Here is a 24,313-nt window from a genome sequence, read left to right on the forward strand (position 1 = left end):
GTAAGAGATCAAAATATTGGTAAATCTCAGCTTCTTCCCACTATGGCAAGTACCTTTGCATTTGGTGGAAAGGCCCAGAGTCACAGCAAGCAAAAGCTGCTGTTGCTTTTTGCTGTTTCTCCTGGCAGAGTGTGTTCCCCGAGGAAGGGCTGGAAATAAACTTCTTCCCTAATCGATTCTGTGGAGAACAGAAACTCCAAAAATAGTGTCATTCTATTTAGTAGCATCATCACTATCAAAGATGTTTAATTTACTTATTGATTGTATGAAATTCAGCCCAGAAACACCTACATTTCCTCTTAAAGAGAAGGCCCTAGGACTGTGCAGGGAAAATCCTTAATGAGCTCTAGTGACGCACTTTGAACATTTGTGTTTTTGTCTTAGAGTCAGTGGTTGTAGGAGTGATGGGGGTACACAGTAAACTGGGCCAATTACCCACTGAATCACCTCCAAATGGTGTCTGAGATGAGCTGTCTGGCTAGACAAGCAATAGCTTCCTTTAAAAGTAAGAAATTTTCTTCTTATAACTCTTACAACAAAGGTCACATTTTCACCAGTTAATTGCAGGTCCAGAGACAAGAATTCACAAAGTGGAGATAAAACCCAGCAGTTTCGAGAAAGAGCTCAAGCACAAATTGTTTTTACAAATCAACTGAAAAGAGGATCAATCAGTAGTTTTTAAATTGGAATTGCCTGGAATTGCAAGCAATTTTTTTCTTTTGAAATTCAAAAGCAAGTGAGCTTGACCATAACAGGCAAGACTGAAAAAAACCCCAGGAGGTGACTAAGCATTGTCTCTGCTCCCAAGTGTTGATTTACCTATGCCCCACCAAGCGTACCACACAACACTCAGGTGCATCTCTCTCATCCTTGAAGAACCTATCACAGCAGGCACAGGCTGAGCACACTTTGCTTTCCTTTGAGTCTTTCCTCACCCTGTGAGGTAACAGTGGAAGTGTGCTGGCGTACAACTGCAGTTCTGGACTTACCCAAAGCATCTCACCAGGCAACTTGAGTTTGCTCTCTGAATTTCAGGGGCACCGCAGCTCCCTTACAGGGGATCACCTCCAATCACACCTTTTATTACAGCTAGCACTACTGTGCCTGAGTCCTCTTCCCTATTTGGTTCTGAGAAACGTGAAGCCATGAGTCAGTACCCACAGGTGGTTTCTCAAGAATTTTAGTTTACCCTTGGAATACTTTGCAAGATTCCAGACACCTATTACTTATCAATAATATTTTCATGTATCTGCAATGGCTCATTCTGAACTGTTTGTTGCCATCCCTTTCCCTATACTGCCATTTCCACTGAGTGTGCTGTGTGCAACAGTACTGTAAATGAAGCCTTCAGCAGCCTAGAGAAATGACCTGGCTCTTCACACTGGCACACCACATGAAGTGTTTGTAGTAAAATTCAATGTGTGTTGGTACCTTTTACCTTTGCTTTGAGGGTAGTCAACAGGGCAGATAGGATGAAGTGTTTCAACTAAAACTCTTCCTACCTCTAAAGCTATAGACTTAGAAACTGATGTTCAGTCTGCTTTTCATTGCTTGCTTTAAACACCTTTCTGTGAGAATTCAATTACACAATAAATGCTGAAGACACATTTAAATAGAAGATATATCCCAGAGCACTGAGCCTGTATCTCAGTCTGCCTTTGCAAGGATCCAGCAGATTGATTAAGGCCAGAAATGGCATTTATTTTATGCTGCAGCTGTAATAGACTCAAGAATATCAACAACACTGTTTTTAAGTGCTTTATATTTATTATAAAGTATTAATAACTAAATGTATGGAAAATGATTCTCTGTACAAGAGAGTAACATAACAGCTTTTACAAGTTCTGCTATACAGTACATGAAATGCTGCAGATTTTTTTCAGCCGCTTCAAACAGTATTTGCTATACAAGTCAAAAAGGGTAAACTTAGAAGTTTGTTTATAATACAGTGTGTTAGAAAGCACAAACAAGTAACATTCAAAATAAACAAGCTCCCAAAAATCAAAAGAAATCTTTAGATGGCATGTACACAGATTATAGTCAAGTTTCAATATACATGTTATTGTTCCCCACAAGATGCTCCACTTTACTGGATTTCCAGAACACATGATGAGAATTGAAGGTGCAAGAAAAGCACCTCTCAAGCCGCGTAAGAACTGGATGGGCAGAACAGCAATTTCCTGAAGTGTTCTCCACAGTGTTTGGCTCTACTATTTATTACAGCCTTATACTGTGGCAACACAAGAAGAGAGACAGGCCTCAATTACCAGTACTGTCAATGCCAATCCAGTTATCTGGGGAGCTGCTAGAGCAATTCAAGGCACTCTTCCCAGTGCTGCCAGCCCACAGAACCCCCTGTGCAGGACACAGCATTTTAAGAGAACCAGGCTGGGCTAAAGCATGTTGAACGACACAGAACAAACAGTTCAAAAAACTCCTTCAGAATGTCCAGTTCAAAGCTCATTCATACTTCACTTCCCAGGCATAGCAGCCTAAGAGAAACATTCATGTGTGTGTCACTAACACTTTAAAGCACACTGCTTCAATGTGTTTAGTTGCTTCTGGTTAAAGTGGTGTAAGGTATCAGCAGCTTTGAAGATAGTGTTCTTGGGGCATGGTGAACCTAACCTCACAGTAAGTTTTTAAGCCTACTTCACAGTTTAGCAGTTGTCTCCTTCGCTTTTCCTTCTCCTTAAGAGGCAGTGTCTGCAATCAGCTTTTACAGCTGTTCCGCTTACAACACAAACCAGAATGCCAACACTCCCCAAAAATGTACCCACAGCAGGTTTGCTCTGATGCATGTGGTATTGACATTTAATTGTAAGCTTCTCTCATAATACAAAATAGCTTCTAGATTGAAAAGATTTAAAGATATTGCATGGTTGTATTTAACTTCTGCCTCCCAATCTCATTCCAACTATTTACGGAACTGTAAACAAGTAATTTTTATAGTCCTCAGTACTGTACACCTGCATTCCCAGGAACTGGAATTCAGTGACACCTTCATTAGAGATACAGTAGCCTAAGCACAGTGAAAGTTCTGTCCAGCTGCCCTCTTCACAGTAACCAACAGGCCACTCCTCCCACATTCACACCTTCAGCTTTCTCTTCTGATCAAAGTAGGCATCAAATCTGGATAATGCATACTCCTGGGGAAATAAGGGACATTCAGTACTCAAAACAGTAAACAGCTGTTTCTTTTTTTGGGATGAAGAAACATAATGAAGGTATTAACTGTGTGACTTTCCTAAGCCATCATCAAATGCACTAATTAGCTCTATTCAGAAGGATAATCTCTCCAGAGGTGTTCTAGCTTCTTAAAATTTCCTCCAGTTTTATTTCAACTCTAACACAATTAGCCACTGCCAAAATGTCAGAAAAAAACAGGTACTAAAAAGGTCAGGACTCCACGGAAAAGGCTCCTGTAACACTTGCAGTAAGATATTCCAGGTACCTGCCAGTCCTATCACTTTACAGTACACCGAGCACAGACTGAGCAGTCTCTCAGGTACAAGCTGTTACCAGGAACAGCCATTGCTGCACACTGAACATCACCATGGGACAGCATGTGCACTCTGACTACGCAGTTCAAAATGCTCACTGCATGTTGGCCTCTCTTGCCTGGGATGTCTTACTGCAGAATAATGCTGCAAAACAGCCTGACAAGGCTATTCACTCTCCATGGGAGCAATTTCTGAAGTTTTTATGATCTTAGATGTTCTTAGCATTCTTAAGGAAAAAGCACAAACTAGTAACAAATGGATTTTTAAAAGATTTACTGCACTTAGAAAATACTAGTTGCTGTGAGAGGCCATCCCATTGCCTTTTCAATGATGTACCACAAGTTATTTAGATTATTTGGTTTTAGTTGTGTAAAATTACAATTAACAAACTTACCAGGTACCCAAACTCAATGGATGAGATCTTTGCTTGTATAATAGACCACAGACCCCAGAAGAAGTGTGATGCAAGGGCAAACCTGAAATGACAAGGCTATGTTACTGAAATAAATACCCAGCTGACTCACAACACCTTATTTCAGTGTCCTTTTAGAACAGTATTCCCCAGTTTGGGGATGTCCACACCTTTTCTTCAACTACGATACTATAAAAATAATTCCCCATGGAGTAGTACTCTGTTTAGTCCACTATTAGTGTATATCACATATCTAACGTTACAGTGGACAGATTGTTCTTTACCACATAACTAAGTAGCTTTTAGCCTCTCTTGGCTCAAGTTCCTCCACCCAGAGAGAGATATACAAATGGAAGATATACACAGTGGAAGTCTGAAGATACAGGTGTATGAGGCAAGTTACCTGTTAACTTCTACCAACACTTCCTCTTCTAGTTTGGACTTCTCTTCATTGCTCAGATTTTCAAAGCCATCCTGGAATGCAGACAGGTAACTGGAGAGGAAATGAAGCTGGAAGGCAAATAAACAACTGAGTTACAACTTTTCATCTCAAGATATATTTGTTTCTTTCAGACCTAGGCAGACCTTCTAATAAGCTGGCATTTATCTTTTTCCAAATATCAGTAGCGTTGGAGTAAGCTTTAAGATTAATGGTGCTTCTAACAATTGCTTGAAAGTCTGGTTACAGGCAGCATATTGCTACTGCCAACTGATTTCATTGTTGCAGGCTGCAACTACTGGACCTTTTGTGGTGGATGGCTACACAGCACATAGTAAATATTCTATCATGATTAGCTATTAAGTTACTATGATTTTTAAAGCAAAGATTAGGATTAGAGTTTATGGAAGGGTTATGTTTAAGGAAGTCATGGAGGAAATACCTTGGGACACAGTAAGTCCAAAAGAGAACTGAAAAAGAGTTAAGATGTGAAGGCTGGACACTGGCATTTAACTATGCCTTCCATATTTACCTGTTGTTTCTTTGAAGGATATTTAAGAAAACTGGCTTTGAAGAATGGGTACTTCTCATATGAGTAATCATACATCCATTCACAGAAGTGATTTCCAATGTCAAATCCTCTGAAAAAGAAATGAAGATAAAGTACTTCAGTATTTACAAACTAGCAATCTGGGGGCTTTTTTTAAGCAAACCCCAAATCAAGTTTAAAAGCACCGGGCTACTCAGAGTTCACTGCATTTTTTCTGGAGGTAGAAAATTGATAACCAGACAACAAATTTTTGCAGATTATTATGAAACAGTTAGTAAAGAGAGGCAGTTAAGAATGAAAGCTATCAGCTATAGGAAAATGCTAGACTTTGCTACTACTTTACACCAATGAAGACAATAAAAATACTTGAGTATGTGCTACATCTCAGGGTGAAGTCAAACATCTCTAATATTGGCATTATTGCAGGCACAGAGATCATATTCAAAGTTGTCAACATATTTTACTTTTACATTATTGGAGTTTACTGTTTAATTATGTTCCAGCTATGGTGATACTTAATCTCAGTGACTATACACACTTAGATCATTCTTAAAAACACTTAGCTAGATGGCTGAGGGAAGAAAAACAAGCATGTTACATAACCATGTAGTGAAAAATTTGTATTCTCATCTACATAGGTGAAAAAGCCATTAGAAAGGACAGAAGGAAACACAGAAGCAAAACTGCCCTACATATGCACACAAAATCTACCCTTCTCCTCAGCTTCCCACTAGAAAGAAATTTTGCCATGCAAGTAAGAAGCCATTTGTGCATAAACAACCCCTCTAGTCTGAACAACCAAGGAGCTCCAAAAACTGCCTCTGCTGTGTGCCTAAACTCAACAGCATCAGAACCACAGCTCTTTTAATTAGCTATATTTGCTAAGCATCACCATCAGAGCAGAACACAACTCACTAGAACAGACAAACAATCAGTAGTGCAGCACTCAGCCTCCCTGCAGCACGCAGAAGGAACACACTCCCATGCTGAAGAGAAAATGAAGTGTTTACCGGTAATTATAGCTGCTGTATTCAAAGTCAATGAGCATCAGCTTTTGGTTTTCTGAACTCTCTCTGCCTTCCAGAAGTAAGATATTACCTGAAAATTAAAATAATACTGCATATTTAATAATGCAGGAAAACCAGAGAAAAGCAGTACTTTGTATCTCAAGGAACATTGTTCAGCTAATCCCAGTTATCCCTTATATCTGCACAGAAGAATTATAGGTGTGCTGGTTTTGGCAGGGGTAGTTAACTTTCTTCATAGTAGCTGGCACAGGGCTGTGTTTGGATTTGTGGTGTTGATAACATAGGGATGTTTTTGTTACTGCTTGCAGTGCTTCTGTAGAGTCAAGGTCTTTTCTGCTTCACACCCCAGCCAAAAAAGGGACTGAGAGTGCAGGCAGAGGTGTGAGGAGAACAGCTGAACAGCTGACCAAAGGAATATTCCAAACTATACGCTCACAATAAAGAGTGGGAAGAAAGAGGAAGAGGGGATGTTTGGAGTGATGGTGTTTGTCTTCCCAAGTCACTGTTGTGTCTCATGGGGCCCTGCTCTCCCAGGGATGGCTCAACACCTGCCTGCCCGTGGGTAGCAGTGAATTAATTTCTTTGTTTACTTTGCTTGTGTGAGCAGCTTTTGCTTTCCCTAATTAACTGCCTTTATCCCAGCCCGTGAGCTCTCACTTTTGCCCATCCAGTTCTCTTCCCAATCTCCTTGGGAAGACTGAGCGGCTCTGGGGGGCTGAGTTGCCAGCTGGGTTTAGTTAAACCACGACAACTGGAAAAGCCAAGTAGCACTGGCTGTTCATCAGCTCTCTGGAAGTTGAGATATACAGCTTTACCTTGTAAAACTGAAAGCAAGAAAGTTTTTTCTGTACAGGGAGAGGCAGATTTGTTCTCCTAAGGATCCTCTTTCCCCAGTTTAGCTTGGAGCTGGCTCAGGTAGCCTGGTCAGCCTTAGTCCTAGCTGCATTGTTTCTTTCCACAGAGATCTATAAATTTCACAGCATCTCTCATATCAGCATGGCACTATCACTGATCATACAACAACTGGGACAAACTGCTTTTCAGCAGCCTGAAAGTTAGTCTGATCACTCCACTGTTCTAATACGTGGCACAATCAGTATGTATACAGAAAGTTTAGGTGATTGCCTGTGTGTCTTTCAATTCACTTAGTCACTATAATTCATCTAAAAGATATCAAGTCTGCCTCTGTCAAGTACTAGTCAGTAAATAAATGTAGAGCAATGTCAAGTTCTGCAGTAGCACAACCCCTCTCTGCATGTACATCTGTTCTCCATGCCACACTCTTGCACCCATAGAAAAAGCAGCACAGTATTTCACACTTATCCCCAAACCCCTTGGAACTTCAGGCTCCCCAGCATGCCTCAGCCCTATTACACTCTGACTTCTCCAGCAGTGCACCTTGCCTCACCAGCAGGGAGACCTCAAACTCCACCACTACTGACCCCTGAGGTGAGAGGCCTTTTCCCCTTGCCTGTCCTTACGTGTCCATCCTCCAGGGCAGTTCCTCAGCCTCAGCTGACAAAGCTGGGACCACTGACAACAAAACAGCCACCACTGACAACTGCACGCAGTTCCCCCTAGAGCATCCTTCCAGCTCAGCCCAGCTTAGCCACTGTTCATGTGACAGGGCACACAAACACAGCACACCCAACACACCTTCAGCCTTGCTTCCTCATCTTTTTCAGTAACTGGCTCTGGAAAATTGTTATTCCTTCCATGACTCCCAGAGAACACTAAAAAAAGGTAGATAAGGTTTTCCTAATGTTTCTTACCAGTACAAGTAAAAAACTTCCACATCAAACTACCCTACTCTCCATTTTCACCACTCACTGCACTTCTTCAGCAACTTTCTTTTTAAATGACTCAAGTGTACCCTACTCTGATCATGTACATTGCAGCAAAGCAAGGCATGGCCTGAACAGAAAACACAATGCTCCACATCATCAGCTGCCCTGTACTAGCAGAGCATGAGCACATTCTTGGCTTCACCCAAACACGACACCAGAGCTCTCTGAAAAAGCCTGCAAAGTTGCAGAAGCCCATCCTTTGCTTTGGTACTGCAGCACACACAGGCTGCTGCTTCAGGGCAGTACCTCCACAGTGTGGCCACCTCCCAGAGAGCAAACAAGTAACCAGAAAAGGCTCAACAGTACATCACAGCAATATTGAAATATTAGCAGCTTACCCTCTTGACAATCATTGTGGCAAAATACAACTGGTGAAGAAGTAGCTTCAAGCATAGCTCTAAAACAAAGGAACAGAGCATCTTTTAAGTAACAAATCACAAAGTTCAGGTAATTTTGTTGTAAGAATTTGAAACACTATTCCCTCCCAGCAGCAGACTGTTTTCATAATTAGGAACAAAACATCAGCACAATGAAGTTTGACTTCATGATCAGTAAGTCAGATCAGCAATTTTCATCATAGAATTTTGTATTTGTATGAGACTCAGGTTGGTCACAGAACCAAAAACCATCTCCAGCTAAGTAAAATGAATATCAAGTGCTATACTGTATAACATGTCTGAACAAGTATACAAAAATCCATCCAGAAACTGTGGAGATTAGAAGATAGTGGTAGACAAAATAAGCTTACCTTAGATTTTTCATTTCCTGGGGGAGATTGTAACTGAGAAGTTTGTTCAGTTTCCTGGTTTGGGATTCTCTGGTAAATTTAATTCTCAGCACTTGGTTTAGATACCTGTTAAAAAATGAGACAGTAATACAGGATTTGTAACAATGAGTATATTATTCTTCCCGTACTATGATACCCCCATTTAAACTAAAATCAAGGAAGTTTGAAAGAGCTACTGAAGAAAACATTACTGTTCTTCAAGGTAACTGAAATCCTTCATGTGATAGCTTCTGGGTACAGTGAAAGTTTGTGTTCTCAGGCATTCACGAAGAATGATCTACTTATCAAAATTACAACAGGTCACCTTTTTTTCCCATAAAGTATTGCATAACTTACTTTTCCATTGTTCCAAAAAGCCACTTAGGTTCCTTATTAAATGGCATTTTCATGCCATGAAATCTGGCCATCTTCTCAGCTATTTCAGCAGATATGTCAGGTAAGCTTAGTTCTTCAGTGCTCAGTTTCCTGCTCTGTAATAAAACACAGCATTCTTAGAGTACAGTTAATTGACGAGTTACAGAACTGTGATTAATTATAAACATTAGCATTAGGCTCTGTGCTGTACAGTGTGAAATACTAGCATAGTACTCAAGCAATACTCTTTTTTGCTCACAGATGAACTTACAAAGTTTCTGCCTTTGGAAAAGCTGTTAGCCAGCCCTACTTACAACTTAATCAATTCACTTCTAGATTCAAGACCTGGGGAGTATCACATCTCACACTAAGAATATCTTCAAAGCAGATCAAGTATAAATATTTAAGAACATCAAAAGCATCTGCTCTTGTTGCTGTTAAAGGGAAGTGTTACTCCACAGCTTCCCCATGCTATGTTTGGTATCTAACAGGCTTTTTATCTTCATTTATTAGCCTCTGCTAGAGTTGAAGAGTTTTTAGCTATCTCCCCCTGGCAAGAGCTACAATGGGGCTCTCCAACACCCACTCTAACTGTATCAAATTACAGCCAGCAATTACTACAGGCGGCCAAATATTCCCTTCCCACATCCCTGCTTTTCTGGGCAGTCCAGAGACCTTCTTGTCACGATCAATTAAAACAGCTTCCAGCAGCCCACTGACTAATTGTGACCAAGACTTACGGGAATGAATTCCTCCAGTCGCCCTTGTGGGAAGATTCCATACAGCTTGGGGCCAAGCGCTCTCTCTGCAAGAATGGCAAACATAACACTTTCCAGAACCATGGCTTCTGCCCCCTACCAAAAAAAAAATCAAGTATTAGTTGGTGCTTGCACAGAAATTAACTTGGGTGTGCACAGTAGCTAAACTGAACTGTTACCAAGTGAGAAATTTTAGGGCTAGCTTTGAAAAGGCTCAACATTTTACTAATCAAAGTTTATTGACTAATAACTTTTAGTCAGCACAGGAGCAATACAAGTATTTTGCTTTCAAATTTAAAGCTGGGCAGGAAAATCTGTATTACTTAACAGGTACTGTTGATGGGCCAGGTCAAAGCAAAACCGCAAAAACCAAAACACCCTCTCCTCTCTAACACTGCAAATTCATTTCCTGGAGGAGTCTGTCCCACTGAAACGCAACACAGGAACAAATATTATCCTATATCAGCTATTTTATTGCTTTCAGAACACTGCTTGTCAAAAGGGCATTTTACAACACAACTGAATGAACAAACAATAATAAAATATTTTATTATTGAATAAAACAACTTTTCATTAAGAATGCCTTCTGTTTTCCTTCCATTAAGCACATTTTAAGTATTCCCTTTTTTATTTTTTCAAGAGAGGAAGTAACTTAAGCTCCTGCTATGGAACATGTGTGTGAATAAATGTTCTTCCCTTTCTCCACCAAACATACCTCAAGTTTCAGTAACTTTTCTTTAAGGCTGTCTTACATCAATAGGCTTGGCTCATAACAAGACAAGCAGACAGTTTTTTAATATAAATACTTAAATAATAGAAATATGAAATATTTAGTCTCAAAAACACAAGTTAAAAATCACTGAAGTGTAGCTTTCTGGATGGGTAAGATTATCTGTAAGTAAGCACAGAGGTCACATTATGAATCTCTACTTCTAGCAATTATATTCACTAGAAACCAACTCTACTCAATCCTAAAGATCTGCCAAGCCTCTGCCTACTTTTGAGCGGCAGACCCATAACACTCAAAAGCATAAGAATGAAGAACACAAAATTAAGGAAACTCTCAGGTATTTCTGACCACAGATCCTTTTGCATTATTGCAGTCCAGACAGTATGTAACTCTATAGAAGTTCCACTCTTGACTACAGTCCAGGCTGCACTGTTGATAAATTATTTTTATTATTGTCCCATTGTTCTGAGATCTTCAATAAATTTCAGCATTTCATTTAAGTGTAGTAAAGACTCATGAAGCACTGAGACTTTAGGACAGCTTGCATATGAATGTATTGCATCTATGTTCACCATTTTTTCATCCCAGTTCCTCAAAGCACCAAATGCTTTATCCACTATCACACCAAAAATATGTTTTTAATCATTTCACATGCCCTCACCATCACAGGTCTGAACTCTTTCCGTTCAGTTCTGAAACCTAATGCTAAGCACCAAAAGGGAAATTAGTTACAAGCTACTGAATGTCCACTCTATTATTGATCAACACTGTCTTTGACTGCACCTGGTACAACACCAGGCATTTAAAAGTCTGTTCCCATTAAGGTGTCAGTTCCTTGTTTCCATATCTTACTGAAAAGCAGCTCACTATTCTTGGATAACAGGAAGGACAAAAAAAATCCTGTTATTCATTAAGACATCTCTTAATGCATCAGAAGTGCAAGCACTAGAAGAACTCCTCTACTGAAACCACATGGTTATTTGATCACAAGTCCAATGAGAGTTTTGGAACAATACCATCCATATAATCTCAGGCACAAAGGCTTCTCCTTCATAATACCCAACAGCCCTTTTACCAAGTCTCCACTCCATACACTACTGTCAAACACAGGATAGGTTTGGAAATAAACTACTATAGGATATTTTAAAAATTCTATAGAATACTTATATGGACACTGAACAAATGTAGGTATCTGACTCTTCAGATGTATGTTCACCTGATAACTTCAAAGGATCAAGTGTTGTAACCAAGGAAATTGCGTATCTCAGTGCCTTCAAACACTGCAATATACTCATGCTGCCAAGACAACAATCTGTTATTTTAAGATCTAAAGCTCTCAATTTTGACCAGTTTCAGAGATTCATCCATAAGCACCTGTATTTAGATTTCTGAAGAAAACTGGACCACTCATGTTTTTAAATGAATATTTAAAGATCAATGTTTTGTTTCAAACCTAACAATTATACACATCTTTTACAAGATGCAACTTTCACAAGATGCAACTCCCATGCAGCCAAGGAGAGATCAGAAGCCTTTCTAAACTTCAGCTAGAACTGAAGCTTCTGCCTTTTTCCTGCCTTAACAAAAATTTCCCAATAAAATATATGAAGTAGTCACATTCTAAGGAAAATTACTGCAAATTATAGAAAAACCAAAGTAAAACAAATAAATTCCTGTTAAAAGGCCTTATGAGCTGACAAGACAGACTATCCAATGTTTAGACATTGTCACACACCAGGTAGCTCGGACGCTACAATGCTTTTGCTAGTGAACACAGAATTTTATTTAAGGATATCATCTCCTCTCATAACCTAGACAAAGAAAATTAACAAATCCATCCTGACAGTAATTCTTGAGAACACTGACTGAACAGTGATGTTTCAGCACTATGAGATTAATAGTAGAAAACAACCTATCAGCAGAGAATCAGTATTTTCAAGCAACAAATATCACAGATGAAGTTCTGAAGTTCAAAACCTTGTTTCCTGTACTGCAAAACTTCTTTGAGCTTCTGTCACTAGGGTGGGGCTTGTTTGGACTTTTATTTTCTTTTACAGTCTTAACTTTTTTTAACAGGGTTGTAGTCAAGGAGAAATCAAGCCATCTCCATTTTTCATCTTTGAAAAAAACCGAGGTATCAGACCAATACATTTTTTTGTTCAATCTGTTCAGTTCTGTTCAACTGACTGAAGCTGTTCCAGGAAGCTAAACAAAGTTCAACAAAACTTCAAAAGCAGTCATTCAACAACAAAAAATTTAAAACCAGCTTCAACTCACTAGGGAAAAAAAACCCAACCCAAAACCAAAGGAATGCTTGAAAATGTTTCAGATGGCATTGCCAGAAGGCAAAAAAAACAAGGAGAGAAAAGCAGCACTTATCAATTGAGTAAAATGTACTTTTCCCTAGCCATTGCCAAAATCATTACAGAGCTGAAAACAGAGTTACATAACAACCAAGGCATCTGGCTAGCATGCTGCAATGTTATCCCTTACTGAAAAAATAATGCCATGGTAGAAATCTCAATGACTGAATCCTGTTCAGATGACTTTATGAAAAGATACACTCTGCTAAACATTATGCTACAGGAGAAGAAATTATTCCAAATGCAAGAACTTTGAAGTTTGCAGAGCAGAGATGATCCAAGCACACTGCTCATCAGGAACACTTCATGTTCAAGAGCAAGTTCTCTCCAGCTCCATGTACTTTCCTCAAAGGAGTTCATCAGTGTATTAAAAAATTAGGGATTAGGTAAAGCAGAGAACTGATGTTCATCTACTTAAGAAGAGTCTAATACTAGAAATTGAGGTACTGATACCAGTATTCAAACTGGTAAGAAACCATGTAGGGTAGAATTAGGGGGTGTTTCCTCATAACGTGGGATGCTTGAATCTCTCCAAACTATGTCCAGACACTCACAATTTTGCTTCTGTGAGCAAACAAATTCCTTTTCTTCATTACTTTTTTACATTTTCTAGACACAGTCCAGGTGGAATAACTACTGTTTAAAACAAGCAGGATCACTACATTTCCCTATAAGCTATAACATTCTGTGAAACAAGCAAATTTAATTACTCACTTGCAAGTCATTTTCCTTCTGAGACTGTACAGACTCTCCCTTATTACAGGACCTCTATGAATGAGAAAAAGCAAACACAATGAGAAGATGAAATTTAAAGTTATTAACCTGCAACCACCAGCACAAAGGGAGTAGAAGTACCAGCTACAGTTAACTAAAAGTCTCAACACTGTCTTGGATGTTTGACAGCTACCGCACTAGTATCCATCTGACCTCTGACCACCACACTTTCAACAATTCCAAAATCTTTCAAAAGGATGTGCCACTGAGACCAAGCCACTTGTGTAATTACCTGATTTTCACTTACATTTTTATTGTTTGTCACTCTTTCAAAACAAGATTTGAATGCACCATAAAGTCAGAGGAACGTTTTTAATTAAGAGAAAATTAAGTCCCTCTGCACAACATCTGGGATGAGATTCTTCCAGCCAAAGCACTCGGGACACATTACAGAGATTACATTAAAGTGTTAGGAGGACTATTGGAAGAGGCATGTTATAAAGGTCACAAAGCACTTCTTTGGCTTATTACACCTTATTTTCCAAATTTCTTGTGGCTAGAATTTTTTATTTAGAGCGTGCTGTCTTGGCTGTATGTCCAGTGTACCACTGGCTGTGCAAATCCAAGATTCTTCTTGGAACAAATTGCCCATGTAAGCTAAAGGTGTCTCAGTAGGAACCACAGTATACTAACAAACCTTTAACAAGTTCCATGCATAATGTATTATCCTAGGGTTGTTAAGAGTCATTATAAAGCAGTTTCAGAATATTAAACCATACCCTCAACAACTGAACCCTCAATGGCACATGCTTTTAATACAGCTGCACATTTAAAAAATCAAGATGTATTTAAAACCTTGTCCTTTAAAGGGCTTGAAGGTAAGGAGAAGAGAAAGCAAATATCTGCTTAGAATTAGTGACAGTTTGTGGCTGCTATTTATGTTGCAATTCCACCATTGACTGTTTACACCAGACTAGCTTTAGAGGCCCATAAAGGCAGCCTGCATCTCCACCTTTTGAACACAGACATTGCATTCACAGAACCATGTGCACACCTTCCTGTTCCAAAGCTCTAGCATGTCCAAAACAAGGGTGGAAATATGAACTGAATGGAATACAGTTAAGCAACACCAGCTGCCTTAAGTACAATACAACAAGCTAATGATTTAAACAAGCTCTGCAGTTACAGTATTTCAGAAGCTATAGAAGAAGGATAGTTAACAACAATCGATGGTCTTTCAGCAAATACTTCCCATAACACTACTAGATAAGTTTAAAACAAGACAATATGGAAACTACTGTTACTTTATATTACTTTCAAAGAAATTAATAAAGTCCAAACATATTCACTACAGCTAAACGTATAACTACTCAATAGCATGAAAATCATTTACGGAGGGCTTCTCTGAACAAGCATGTTCTACATCAATACCACTTTCAGATTTTTCTTGAACAGTCAGAAAGTTACTCACCATTCAGGAGTCTTTCCTGATAAATGGTGTTCTCAGAATGGTTCAGTTCCATCAGAAGGTAAGCACATTAGACTTTTCCCTAGAACCTGAACTGGCATCTGCTTTCCAGAGGTCATACTGTATAAAAAGCTAGCCAGTTCAAAGAGTCCACCTCAAATCAGTGTTGGAGACAGCCTAATGGCAGCCACTGTGCCATTAGGAAGGGACGGTTAGGGTTTTACAGAAGAGTCATCACAAGAGGAGACTTCTGCAGCATCCCTTCCCTCTTTTCTGTTCCCTCAGCATGAAGCATTAGTTTCCACAAGAAAATGAATAAAAAGATGCAAATAATTTGCAAATATGAATGGCAGCTTGGAGAGGATCAGTGTTCACAAGTGGCCATGTACTCAGCCTAGGATTAGGAGATTCTTCACTATACATGGGCAAGGAGAACAAAGTAAGCAGGATGCAATATTATGTATCAGATGTTTAAGAGTTTAACATATTAAAGTAGTAGAATTCAATTATTTCTTGATTTCACAATCACCTCTGAGAAAAGTGGTATGAAATAAGGCACCTCAAATAATTAGATCAACCTATTTAGCTCACTTGTTCTTGGCTAAATCAATCAATTTCAGTTTTTCCATAACTCCAATGCCCACTCCAACTAATGTCCAATTCTGGGAGCTATTTACATCAACAGAAATGAGGCAATTTTAATTACCTGAACAAGAGAACCACTGAGTAACTGCTAGAGCTTTTTAGTCGCTCTAGAAATGGACATGTGCTCTACAGCTTCAAGATTTCTTCAAATATTCCTGCAGAGGTTCTTCTGTTGTGGGCAGATTTATTCTCAAAGCCCTGAGAATGTTCACTGAAGTCTTAGTAAGGGAGGACAACTATATTCAATAGAAGTTGTTTAGAGCCTAATTTGTGATCATGTAAATTGATTTTAATGCAGGATACAAGATAAATGGGAAACAGTACACATCGATCTGTGCTCAGATGACCAGACACTGATTATACATCTGGCAATTTGATACAGAAAATTGAGTTCAACATTTTCTTCCTAATGCCCCCAATTTATTTCTTTTTTGGCTAAAAGATGAAGTCTCTTATCAAAAAATCCAAATGATGCTTAGCCAGAGAATTTGGTACAGAGAAGGAACATTTATCTCTTTTTTTTTCTATAAATAACTTTGACCTCTGCTCACAAATTTACATATAACTCAGTTTTTCTGACCTTACTCAGCTTTAGTTTTCAATACTTCAAAATTCTGCAATACCTTGAATTAGATAAATCCTTAGGAATTCAAATCTTAAATCACAACATTACAAGGAGTTGCCTCAGAGATTAGAGGTGATCTGCACAGGGGAAACCTTTCTAGAAGCTGTTGGCACACATCATTTTGAACTTAAGCATTTGGAACAAAACCAGCTTCAGATTCAGCAATAACTATTTCTGCTTCTAAGGATCTGCCATTGATCACTTATCCCTGTCCAACCTGAAGGAACTGATACTAATTTGCTGAAGTCCTAAAAATCTAGCATGTGAAGAACTCCCAATTCAAGCTCTACAAAAGCCACAATTCCAATCCTCTACATTTCAAGTTACCATTCTGTTATGAGGGAGCAGAGAAAAGGAAGGGACAGGTTTTTGATAGTCTGTTATTGCTGTAAACATTCAGATGCACAGACAGTAGCTGGTGCTACTTAAGGCTTACTTTTAAACAATGAAATCCAGTACTAAAGAAAATGAAAGCTGTAGAGAATGCTCCACTTCAGAGATCTCATACTATACCGTGAATCGTGTCTGTCACCTGGAAACCAGAGTGCTCTAGGCACGATCGCATGGGCAAGCCTGCAGCAGAGAACACATGCATATACAACTAAAGTGGTACATTACCCCCAGAACACCCTTAATGCCACCCAACACAAATATACCCCCGTAAGAGGTGCTTGGTTTCTTTCAAGCCTTCTGCCAGTGCCAGGGATTTGTAGTTACTCCATGCTACAAACAGACATGGACACCAACAACCACAGAAGACGTTGAGAATTACAGTTACACAGCAGTCTGCATTTTATTTAGTTACACAAAATAAAAGGCAGCAAGGCAGGTATGAAAAAGATTTACCACAGAACTGTGGCAACCATTTATACTCATTTTGCATCTGCTCACATAGAAATTGAGAGACCAGAAAGGAACATCAGGTATACTGGTTTGTTTTTTCTCATTTGTATACAAGATTTTGTTTTGGCTGTTGTAAAGTTACAGAGCCCCAGTGAGTCAGAGTTCAAGGTTCTTTTGACACTTGTAAAACAATGGGAATCAATCCCTCAGTTACCTTTTGATAGGTGAACTTAAATTCACCTTAATTTGAGCTTATTTTTTGTTGATGCCACCTTATATTGAAATCCTATTAGCATTTTCAAGATGCTATTTTGAATTTAAGTAGAAATATGAATATAAAATCCAATTTTAAAGACTGGACATTAAATAGCATATTTCTGGATAACCTTTTGTTTCAGTTGTTAACACTAATACAACCAACAGTTAAAGACATTTTGTTACAACAAGTTTTATTTTCAATGCTCCCCTTTAAATTTAGTAACTAAGCTGGAGCAAGAATAAGTGAAGCAGAGTAAGACATTTCCCTTTTCAGTGTAGGACATATCTGCATTGTGCCTCAAACATTGGAGTTTTAATGTGGTTAGTACTTTAACCTGTCACAAGTACAATACTTGTCTTAAAAAAAAAGTTCTGCTCAAGGATATACTCAAGAGAAGTCCTTGATTTATAAACATCCATGCCAGTGCGACCATTCATAATAATGGCCGAGCCAGCACAGTTCATCTCCACCCAGCTCCCCCCAAAACAGTCATGCACACAAAAAATTGGCTTAAACATATCAGCTATGACAGAGGAAGGCACAAAGCCTTCCCTGTGTGGCAGCTTTAGCCAGCTGGCATGGTTTATATTGGATGAGTTTCATGTACTGACATTTGTGTCTTCCAAGAGTCATAATAAGCAAACTGGAGCTATTTTCAAACTGCAAAAAAGGTTCCTTTAAAAGGTGGCTCAAAGAATTATGGTACCAGTATCTTTCATTACTAAGTTAGTAATCAGGGATCCATTTTTCACTTGTATTCGAAATTTTAACTTAACTTGTCTTCTGTATGTACAACAATTTGGTGCAGGTTGCTATAGATACACGGAATTTACAGTAAAGGGATAAAGAACTGATATCACTGGCTTGTGCTCCAATTTCAACAGAAGGTAAAATGGACAAGAGTTAAAACATGCTACAAAGGCTCAAACAAACAGGTGGTAACTACTAATACCCAGTGGCAGTTACTATTAAGTCATTGAGAGTTAAATTGTGATTTTTAGCATAAGGTCTCAAAACTCAACTTGCTTAAGCAGTGTTCCTTAATTTCTACAGGGTTTTTAACTTAAGCAGCTCTACTAAAAATGTCAAATTACTCCCACTTAACAGGCTTGTCCTAACATTCTGCTTATGCCACCCAGAAGCTCATAAGAATCCTATTTTCAAAATACCCAATAAAACAGTTTGCTTATATTTTAACTTGCATTTAAGGTAAAGGGGCTGGAAGAGACAAATGTTTGTTGACAAAAATTGTGAACCTCAATGCAATCAAAGTTTTACCTTGGGACTTTCTCTGCTTACTTAACCATTAGTGAACTGCACCAACAAGAGCAGTCATTTCACTGCCACTATGGAAATAAAGGAAGTTAGACATCTCAAAAGATCCTTCAACACCAAGAGCAGAAAGGTTAGAAAGTTATGAACACACTTTCAATTTTCAAACCAAATTAGTTCTGATTTGAGAGCCCAAAAATTTATTTTGATTTCTTCAGTGGATAGGGGTAGAGAAGAAGCAATTTTTAAAATACCCTGAGGGAAGAAGAGGGCAGCCAAATTCTAGAGTCTACTTTATTTTTTCCTTTGAAAAATAAGGGAAAGCCCATATTTCTTTACAGCTCTTGGGAAACAGAAGCTCTACCACTACAATAGTTTTACAGCCCATGTTCCTACTCAAGCTTTCTACATATTAACTCAGCATTAACACTGAAACCATTAAAAAGTTCTTAAAAAGAACTCCAACTTTGAATCAATCCTAGGAGTAATTTTAAAAACAAAGTTTCACATCATCTTTTTTTTCACTCTGCTTTTAGTTTCCCTTTAAAACTAAAGGCTATGTAAGCTTGAATTACTCAACTTCTACACACTTCTCTTGTTTAAGAGTTTAACTTTCCCAACACACATATGGTGCTATAGCCAAGCAATTCATGCTTTTCCAAACCACTGGAATATTTTACATAGTTCCGGTAAAGTTTGTTACCACGGGAAAGTTAACAACTCACATCATATAATAAAGGAACACTTCAAAGTCAGTAAAGCAACAGTATCTAGTGAGACTTTTAATAGTAAGCGTGGTCAAGAGAGCAGAAGCAGGAAGAATGGGCTGAAATTTCAGGAACAGAAAATCTTCTGCAGATATTGGATCAGTTGTTCAAAGCAAGTGACTGAGTACTGGAAAATATAAAATTAATGGATAATAAAACCAGACCCTCTAAGTCAAATAGAAACAATTGCCAACATACAGATGTAATGTAATGAAGCTGCAATTTCTCATAAGGTTAAACACTTACATTATGATTGCTTATTTACAATATAATCAAATGTGTAGCAGAGATGGATGAGAGAAGATCTGCTGTACAGTCCTAGAGTAACAGTCTGTCAGCTTTAGAAGAGACCATGTTTACAAAATAGTGTGGCTTTTAAATGTTACTATTTGAAACATTTGCCAATCACTTCACTTAAGGTGTGACAAATTTCAATACTATTTACATTTTACTAACCAAATAAAAGTATCATGAAAAGAGTTCAACAACACATCTGGTTAAGCTTCTATGCCAGCTATAAGGCATTTCACACATTCAGGAAAGCATGTTTTGGAATGAGATGACTGTACAGTATTGATGTTCATGCTTCATTCTTATTCTAAAACTATGGATCAAATTTTCTAGCAGCACAATTACCCATGATAGCTAATAAAATGCTTGAGCAGTGTACAAGCTTGGCAAAACCTTCAACTAAATCTCCAAGATTCGTAAGTGCTACAAGATTAAAATTAAGCAGTTTAGTCTCTTGCAATCTAGCTAGTTATGTCAAAGTCCTATATTCTATACAGAAGCGAATTTTTCTGAAAAACCACAGTCCAAACTTTAGACCTTAAACAAAACATTAGTGCCCAAACAAACAGCAAATGAGCCTTCAGCTAATTCACGCCAGTCAGGATCTGTGTAGAAAAGAGTGTAAATTCTAGACAATAACAAACCATAAAGAAAACTGCTTTCAGCTTGCCATCAACTCCCCACCACAGAAACATCCCCTACAGGATAAAACTGCATAGTGTCACAAATGAAGACCTCCAAACATTTTAGAGTGAAGCTCCAGAAACCCTCCCACTCCCAAAGCACTTTATGTACTCACCATCTGCAGGATTGCACCGTACAGCCGCAGGAGAACTTTCCGGGGCTCATCCGCAACCGTCTCGATGGTGTCGGGCAGCGAGCACTGAAACAACATGTTGCTGAGGCCACCTCTGCAGACAGAAATACATCGATTAGCTAACTTGGATAAGCACAGGTTTGTTTTCAGCACTAAACATCCTTTTGGCGTGATTAATTTGTCTACTTTAACAAGAAAGTTTTCCAACAGTACCAATAACTCCTAACACATGAGGCTTCAATAAAACAATGGCAGCTTCATGCTTCTTAATGTACAGTTCACCACCCAGAGCTATTGATCCAAATTACAGCTCAAGCTATTAACAAAGAGATGTAAAATGAACAAGCAACTATGTTGATCTAAGTAAATTATTTTCAGTGATGCTGGAGTCTTGTCAGATATACTTGGCTGCACAAGCAAAACAATGGCAGAGTAAGTTTAAAACCATGCAGTGAATATAAACCCCTATGTTTGAATTAAGAGCTGCTATCACTGGGATTGGCAGCTACAAAATTCAGCTATAAAAATTTAACCTAAATACCTGTGCTACAGCATTGCTGATGAAAGTCTTACTTCTGCTGTCTTTCTTAGGGACGTATTTTCAATTTTCAAATTTACAATTAAAGTAGTTCTTTATTTGAAATAAATTGCTCATGTATTTGTCAAATCTAAAATCACACTCAGTTTCTCTGATCCAGTATGTATTTAGATAAAGCTGTGGAAAACAAATGCTGTCACTATTTCCTGTACAAATACTGTTGTTAAACAGTAATTACATGAAAAAATCAGCATGCTTGTGCATCATTTGAATGACTGATTTCCCGAGTTTGTGCCTATCTTGATGAGATTTTAAGTTTCTTGACGTTCTTTTAGCTCTTAAGAAGATCCATCTACTCAATCCACAGCATTGCCTTCCTGCATTCTTTTCATTATCATTAAGTTAATGAACTAAATTTTTAAACTTTCCTACTGCAAGTGATTTTGCCTATAACATATAATACATTGCAGTGACCTTGGATTACAAGAATCCACAGCAAATCCAGTCTGTAGTGGCTAAAATACAGTTCTCAGTCCTAACCTGACATTCCTTCCAATGGTTTTTCAAATATTCTTCTGGGCGCTCTTTCAACACAGTGGGGAAGCAGAAAAGGCTTTCTGGAAAAAAAGGCTACCAAGAAGGAGACAGGGGCTGGCCTACATATCCAAAGTCAACAACTGAGAAGAAAAAAAGAAATCTCAAGAAAACAGGGTAAAACAGCAGCTGCACAATATGCTTAAAAAAGAGACAGAAAAGAACCAGGTGGCTTGGCAGGCATCCAAAAAAAGGATGTTTAGAGACAAGACATGAAGCAACTTTGAACCATGAAGGTGAACAGGTTGGAAAAAACCCCAAGAGACAGATGAAAATGATATCAAAGGAAGAGCAGAGCCAGCTATTCAAAGGCAATCCAAACACTGGTTAGTTATACTAACTGCACTTTTGGCTTTATCTAAATTGTGCTGGACAGACTTTTATGGGAAAAACCCCCACATTTTCCACCTTTTGTAAGCCTCTGATGAATACTTTGGTGTGTATATCAATAACTAAACAGAAGAACTAAGCCCACTGAAAAATATCTTACAAGAAATACCAGACTAAAGCTCAAGAATCTGTATAGTTACATGACTTGAACAAATGCTCAGCCTGCACAGCGTGTGAAAGTCCAGAAATTCTTTTTTTATACCAGAGAAGCCAAAGTGGCATGTCTTAGTGATGCTGAACCCCACTGAACAGAAGTTTCACTATAGTTTAAGTTCACTATAGCATTTAAGACTTCAAAAGTTACCTGGAAAAGTTATCAAGGAAATCCATACAGGAGCATAATAAAAGGCACTGTTGTTCTGAAAGGTCAGTAGACTCAGCAGCTTGTTTAAAGGTCAATAGGGCACATCTCACTCATACAGATAAAGCTACCAGATATTTAACTGACAGCTGTTAAAGAATAGGATTTTGCAATATTAATAGACACACTGCAGAATGCACACTGACTGAAACCAGAGTCTGCAAACAAATATGATGCATCTTCCAGAGATGAAAGTGGTGAGAAGACTTTTGCCAAAAAAAATCCCAACTACCAATTAGCACGGCTTTATACATTCTTAAGTTTCAGCTCATCTTCTCTTCTGCCAAATTTGGAAACCACCAGGCCATTTTGAAGTGGTGTCTCACATGAGACGTTTCCAAGAAATGCAAAGATAACCGTGTGAAAATGTAAGACTTTAGAAAGTACCAAAGTCAGCAATACACACTAACACAGACGAAAACTTAATTAAGTGACTCAAACCAGACATATCAGACCAGTTTACTGTTTAGGAATTGTATTGGTTTTGTAAAAATTTTCTCTCTTCATTAACTGCTTATGATCATGTCAAGTGAGGAGAAACGATCTAGAAAAATAACTACCTGCACTGAGTCTCTGTGAGTTACTCACTATTCAATAAGGCTTTTACAACGAATTTAGAAATGAGCAGGATGTGTCTTAATCATACTTTGATAAATCAGAGCTTTATCAATTGTGTACGCTCCCTTAGGTATCTAGGGTAGATGTGTGCATGTTTTGTGTAGGGACAAAAGTAGAAACATCGGGAAAACGAACTGACAACAGCATCCTTTGAAACTGTCCCTGACTGTATGTTTGATCAGGTAGAATGGTCGGTCTGGAAGATGTGAGACAAGCGGTGCGTAAAGGGGAAACTCTGAACTAAAATCGGTTTAATTACAGCAAAATAAAGACCCTATTTAATTCTGCGAAGAAGGCAAAGATCTCCAACACATTACATCATATGGCTTCCAGAACGTCCCCGATTTACATATTTCTGCTGCCAGCGTGCTGAGTCATAAGCACTCGTTACTGTGTGCTGTAGAAGATGACTCACATCACCGGTACACCGCGTTTACCTGGTGACTTCTCAGCGCGGAGCGGCCAGGGCCAGCCCAGCAGGGCCCTTTCCCCGGGCAGGCAGCTCGGGGCGCGGTGCAGCGGTTTCTGCCGGCTCCATCCCTCTCACGGCCGGGGCGGGGCCCGTCCCCCGGCGCGGGGCCGAGTCGGGCCCGTCGCGATGCAGCCGCCGCCCCCCCGCACCACCACCCGCTCCGCGCCGGGGGTGCGGCAGAGCACCCGGCACCGCCCCCGCGGCGGCCAGCCCGCTCCCGCCGCCCGCTAAACCCAGTTCGGGAGGCATTTAAAAGAATAAAATGAAATTAAAGACGGAGCCCCTCGCCTCCCCCGCCGGGGTCGGCTTGGACCCGCGGCGCGCCCCCGTCCCCGCCCCCTGCATGGGCCACCTCCCCCTCCGCACTGACCTGATGGGGCTGATGCGCAGCTGCTCCTCCCGCAGCCCCCGCCAGGCCCCCGGCAGGAACTCTTTGCACCATAGATACGCTCGGCGCCGCGTCCGGGGGTCGAGCGGCGGCGACTCCTCCTCGAGCGGCGGGGACAGCGGCGGGGGCAGGGTCGCGACGCCACCGCCCCTGCCCGCCACGGTGGGGTCCTTTCCCTCGGGGTCGGGGTGAGCCAGCGGCGAGGGCGGCTGCCCGGCCGCGGCGGACCGGGGTCCAAGGAGGAGCCCGAGCGGGGACGGGTCGGTGTCGCCGTTGCAGAACTTGGTTTTCATGGCGCGGTGCGGGGGGGGCGCGGCGGCCGTTGGGGCGGCGGGCGGAGGCGGCAGCTCGCGTGCGTCCCTCCGCCGTCAGCGCCGGCGGCGAGTGAGCCCCGCGCTCGCGCCCGGCCCCCCTTTTATACGGCGTCTCGGCACGCGGGCCCGCTCGCGCCTCACGCTTCACGCCAGTTTGCCTGTGATT

The 24,313-nt window shown here is 39.9% G+C and overlaps 1 protein-coding gene across 3 annotated transcripts; it reads right to left on the reverse strand.

Annotated features, from left to right (window-relative positions):
* Window positions 1–1,747: 1,747 nt before the first annotated feature.
* CHKA (choline kinase alpha) lies at window positions 1,748–24,247 on the reverse strand. 3 transcript variants are annotated; one of them, XM_063398279.1, is made up of 12 exons: window positions 23,816–24,247; window positions 20,455–20,566; window positions 13,486–13,539; window positions 9,661–9,774; window positions 8,903–9,036; window positions 8,528–8,632; window positions 8,118–8,176; window positions 5,915–6,002; window positions 4,887–4,995; window positions 4,319–4,425; window positions 3,898–3,979; window positions 1,748–3,149 (listed from the first exon to the last, which is right to left on the reverse strand). In XM_063398279.1, exons 1-12 carry the CDS (start codon window positions 24,124–24,126, stop codon window positions 3,090–3,092), a joined length of 1,335 nt encoding a protein of 444 aa, XP_063254349.1. In that variant the 5' UTR covers window positions 24,127–24,247; the 3' UTR covers window positions 1,748–3,089. The 3 variants fall into 3 exon arrangements, with proteins under 3 accessions (XP_063254349.1, XP_063254351.1, XP_063254350.1); XM_063398281.1 differs by lacking the exon at window positions 23,816–24,247 and adding an exon at window positions 23,411–23,567; XM_063398280.1 differs by lacking the exon at window positions 13,486–13,539.
* Between the last annotated feature and the right edge of the window lie 66 nt (window positions 24,248–24,313).

Source organism: Prinia subflava, chromosome 5, assembly GCF_021018805.1.
Source record: "Prinia subflava isolate CZ2003 ecotype Zambia chromosome 5, Cam_Psub_1.2, whole genome shotgun sequence".
NCBI classification, from domain to species: Eukaryota; Metazoa; Chordata; class Aves; order Passeriformes; family Cisticolidae; genus Prinia; species Prinia subflava.

Excerpts from the sequence above, each read along its gene's own strand:
- CHKA (XM_063398279.1), bottom strand. The coding sequence starts at position 24,126 with ATGAAAACCAAGTTCTGCAACGGCGACACCGACCCGTCCCCGCTCGGG. Across the intron at positions 13,540-20,454 it reads ACGGTGCAATCCTGCAGATG|AGGTCCTGTAATAAGGGAGA; the intron begins GTGAGTACATAA and ends TCTCATTCATAG. Across the intron at positions 3,980-4,318 it reads GTGTTGGTAGAAGTTAACAG|GTTTGCCCTTGCATCACACT; the intron begins GTAACTTGCCTC and ends TTGTCATTTCAG.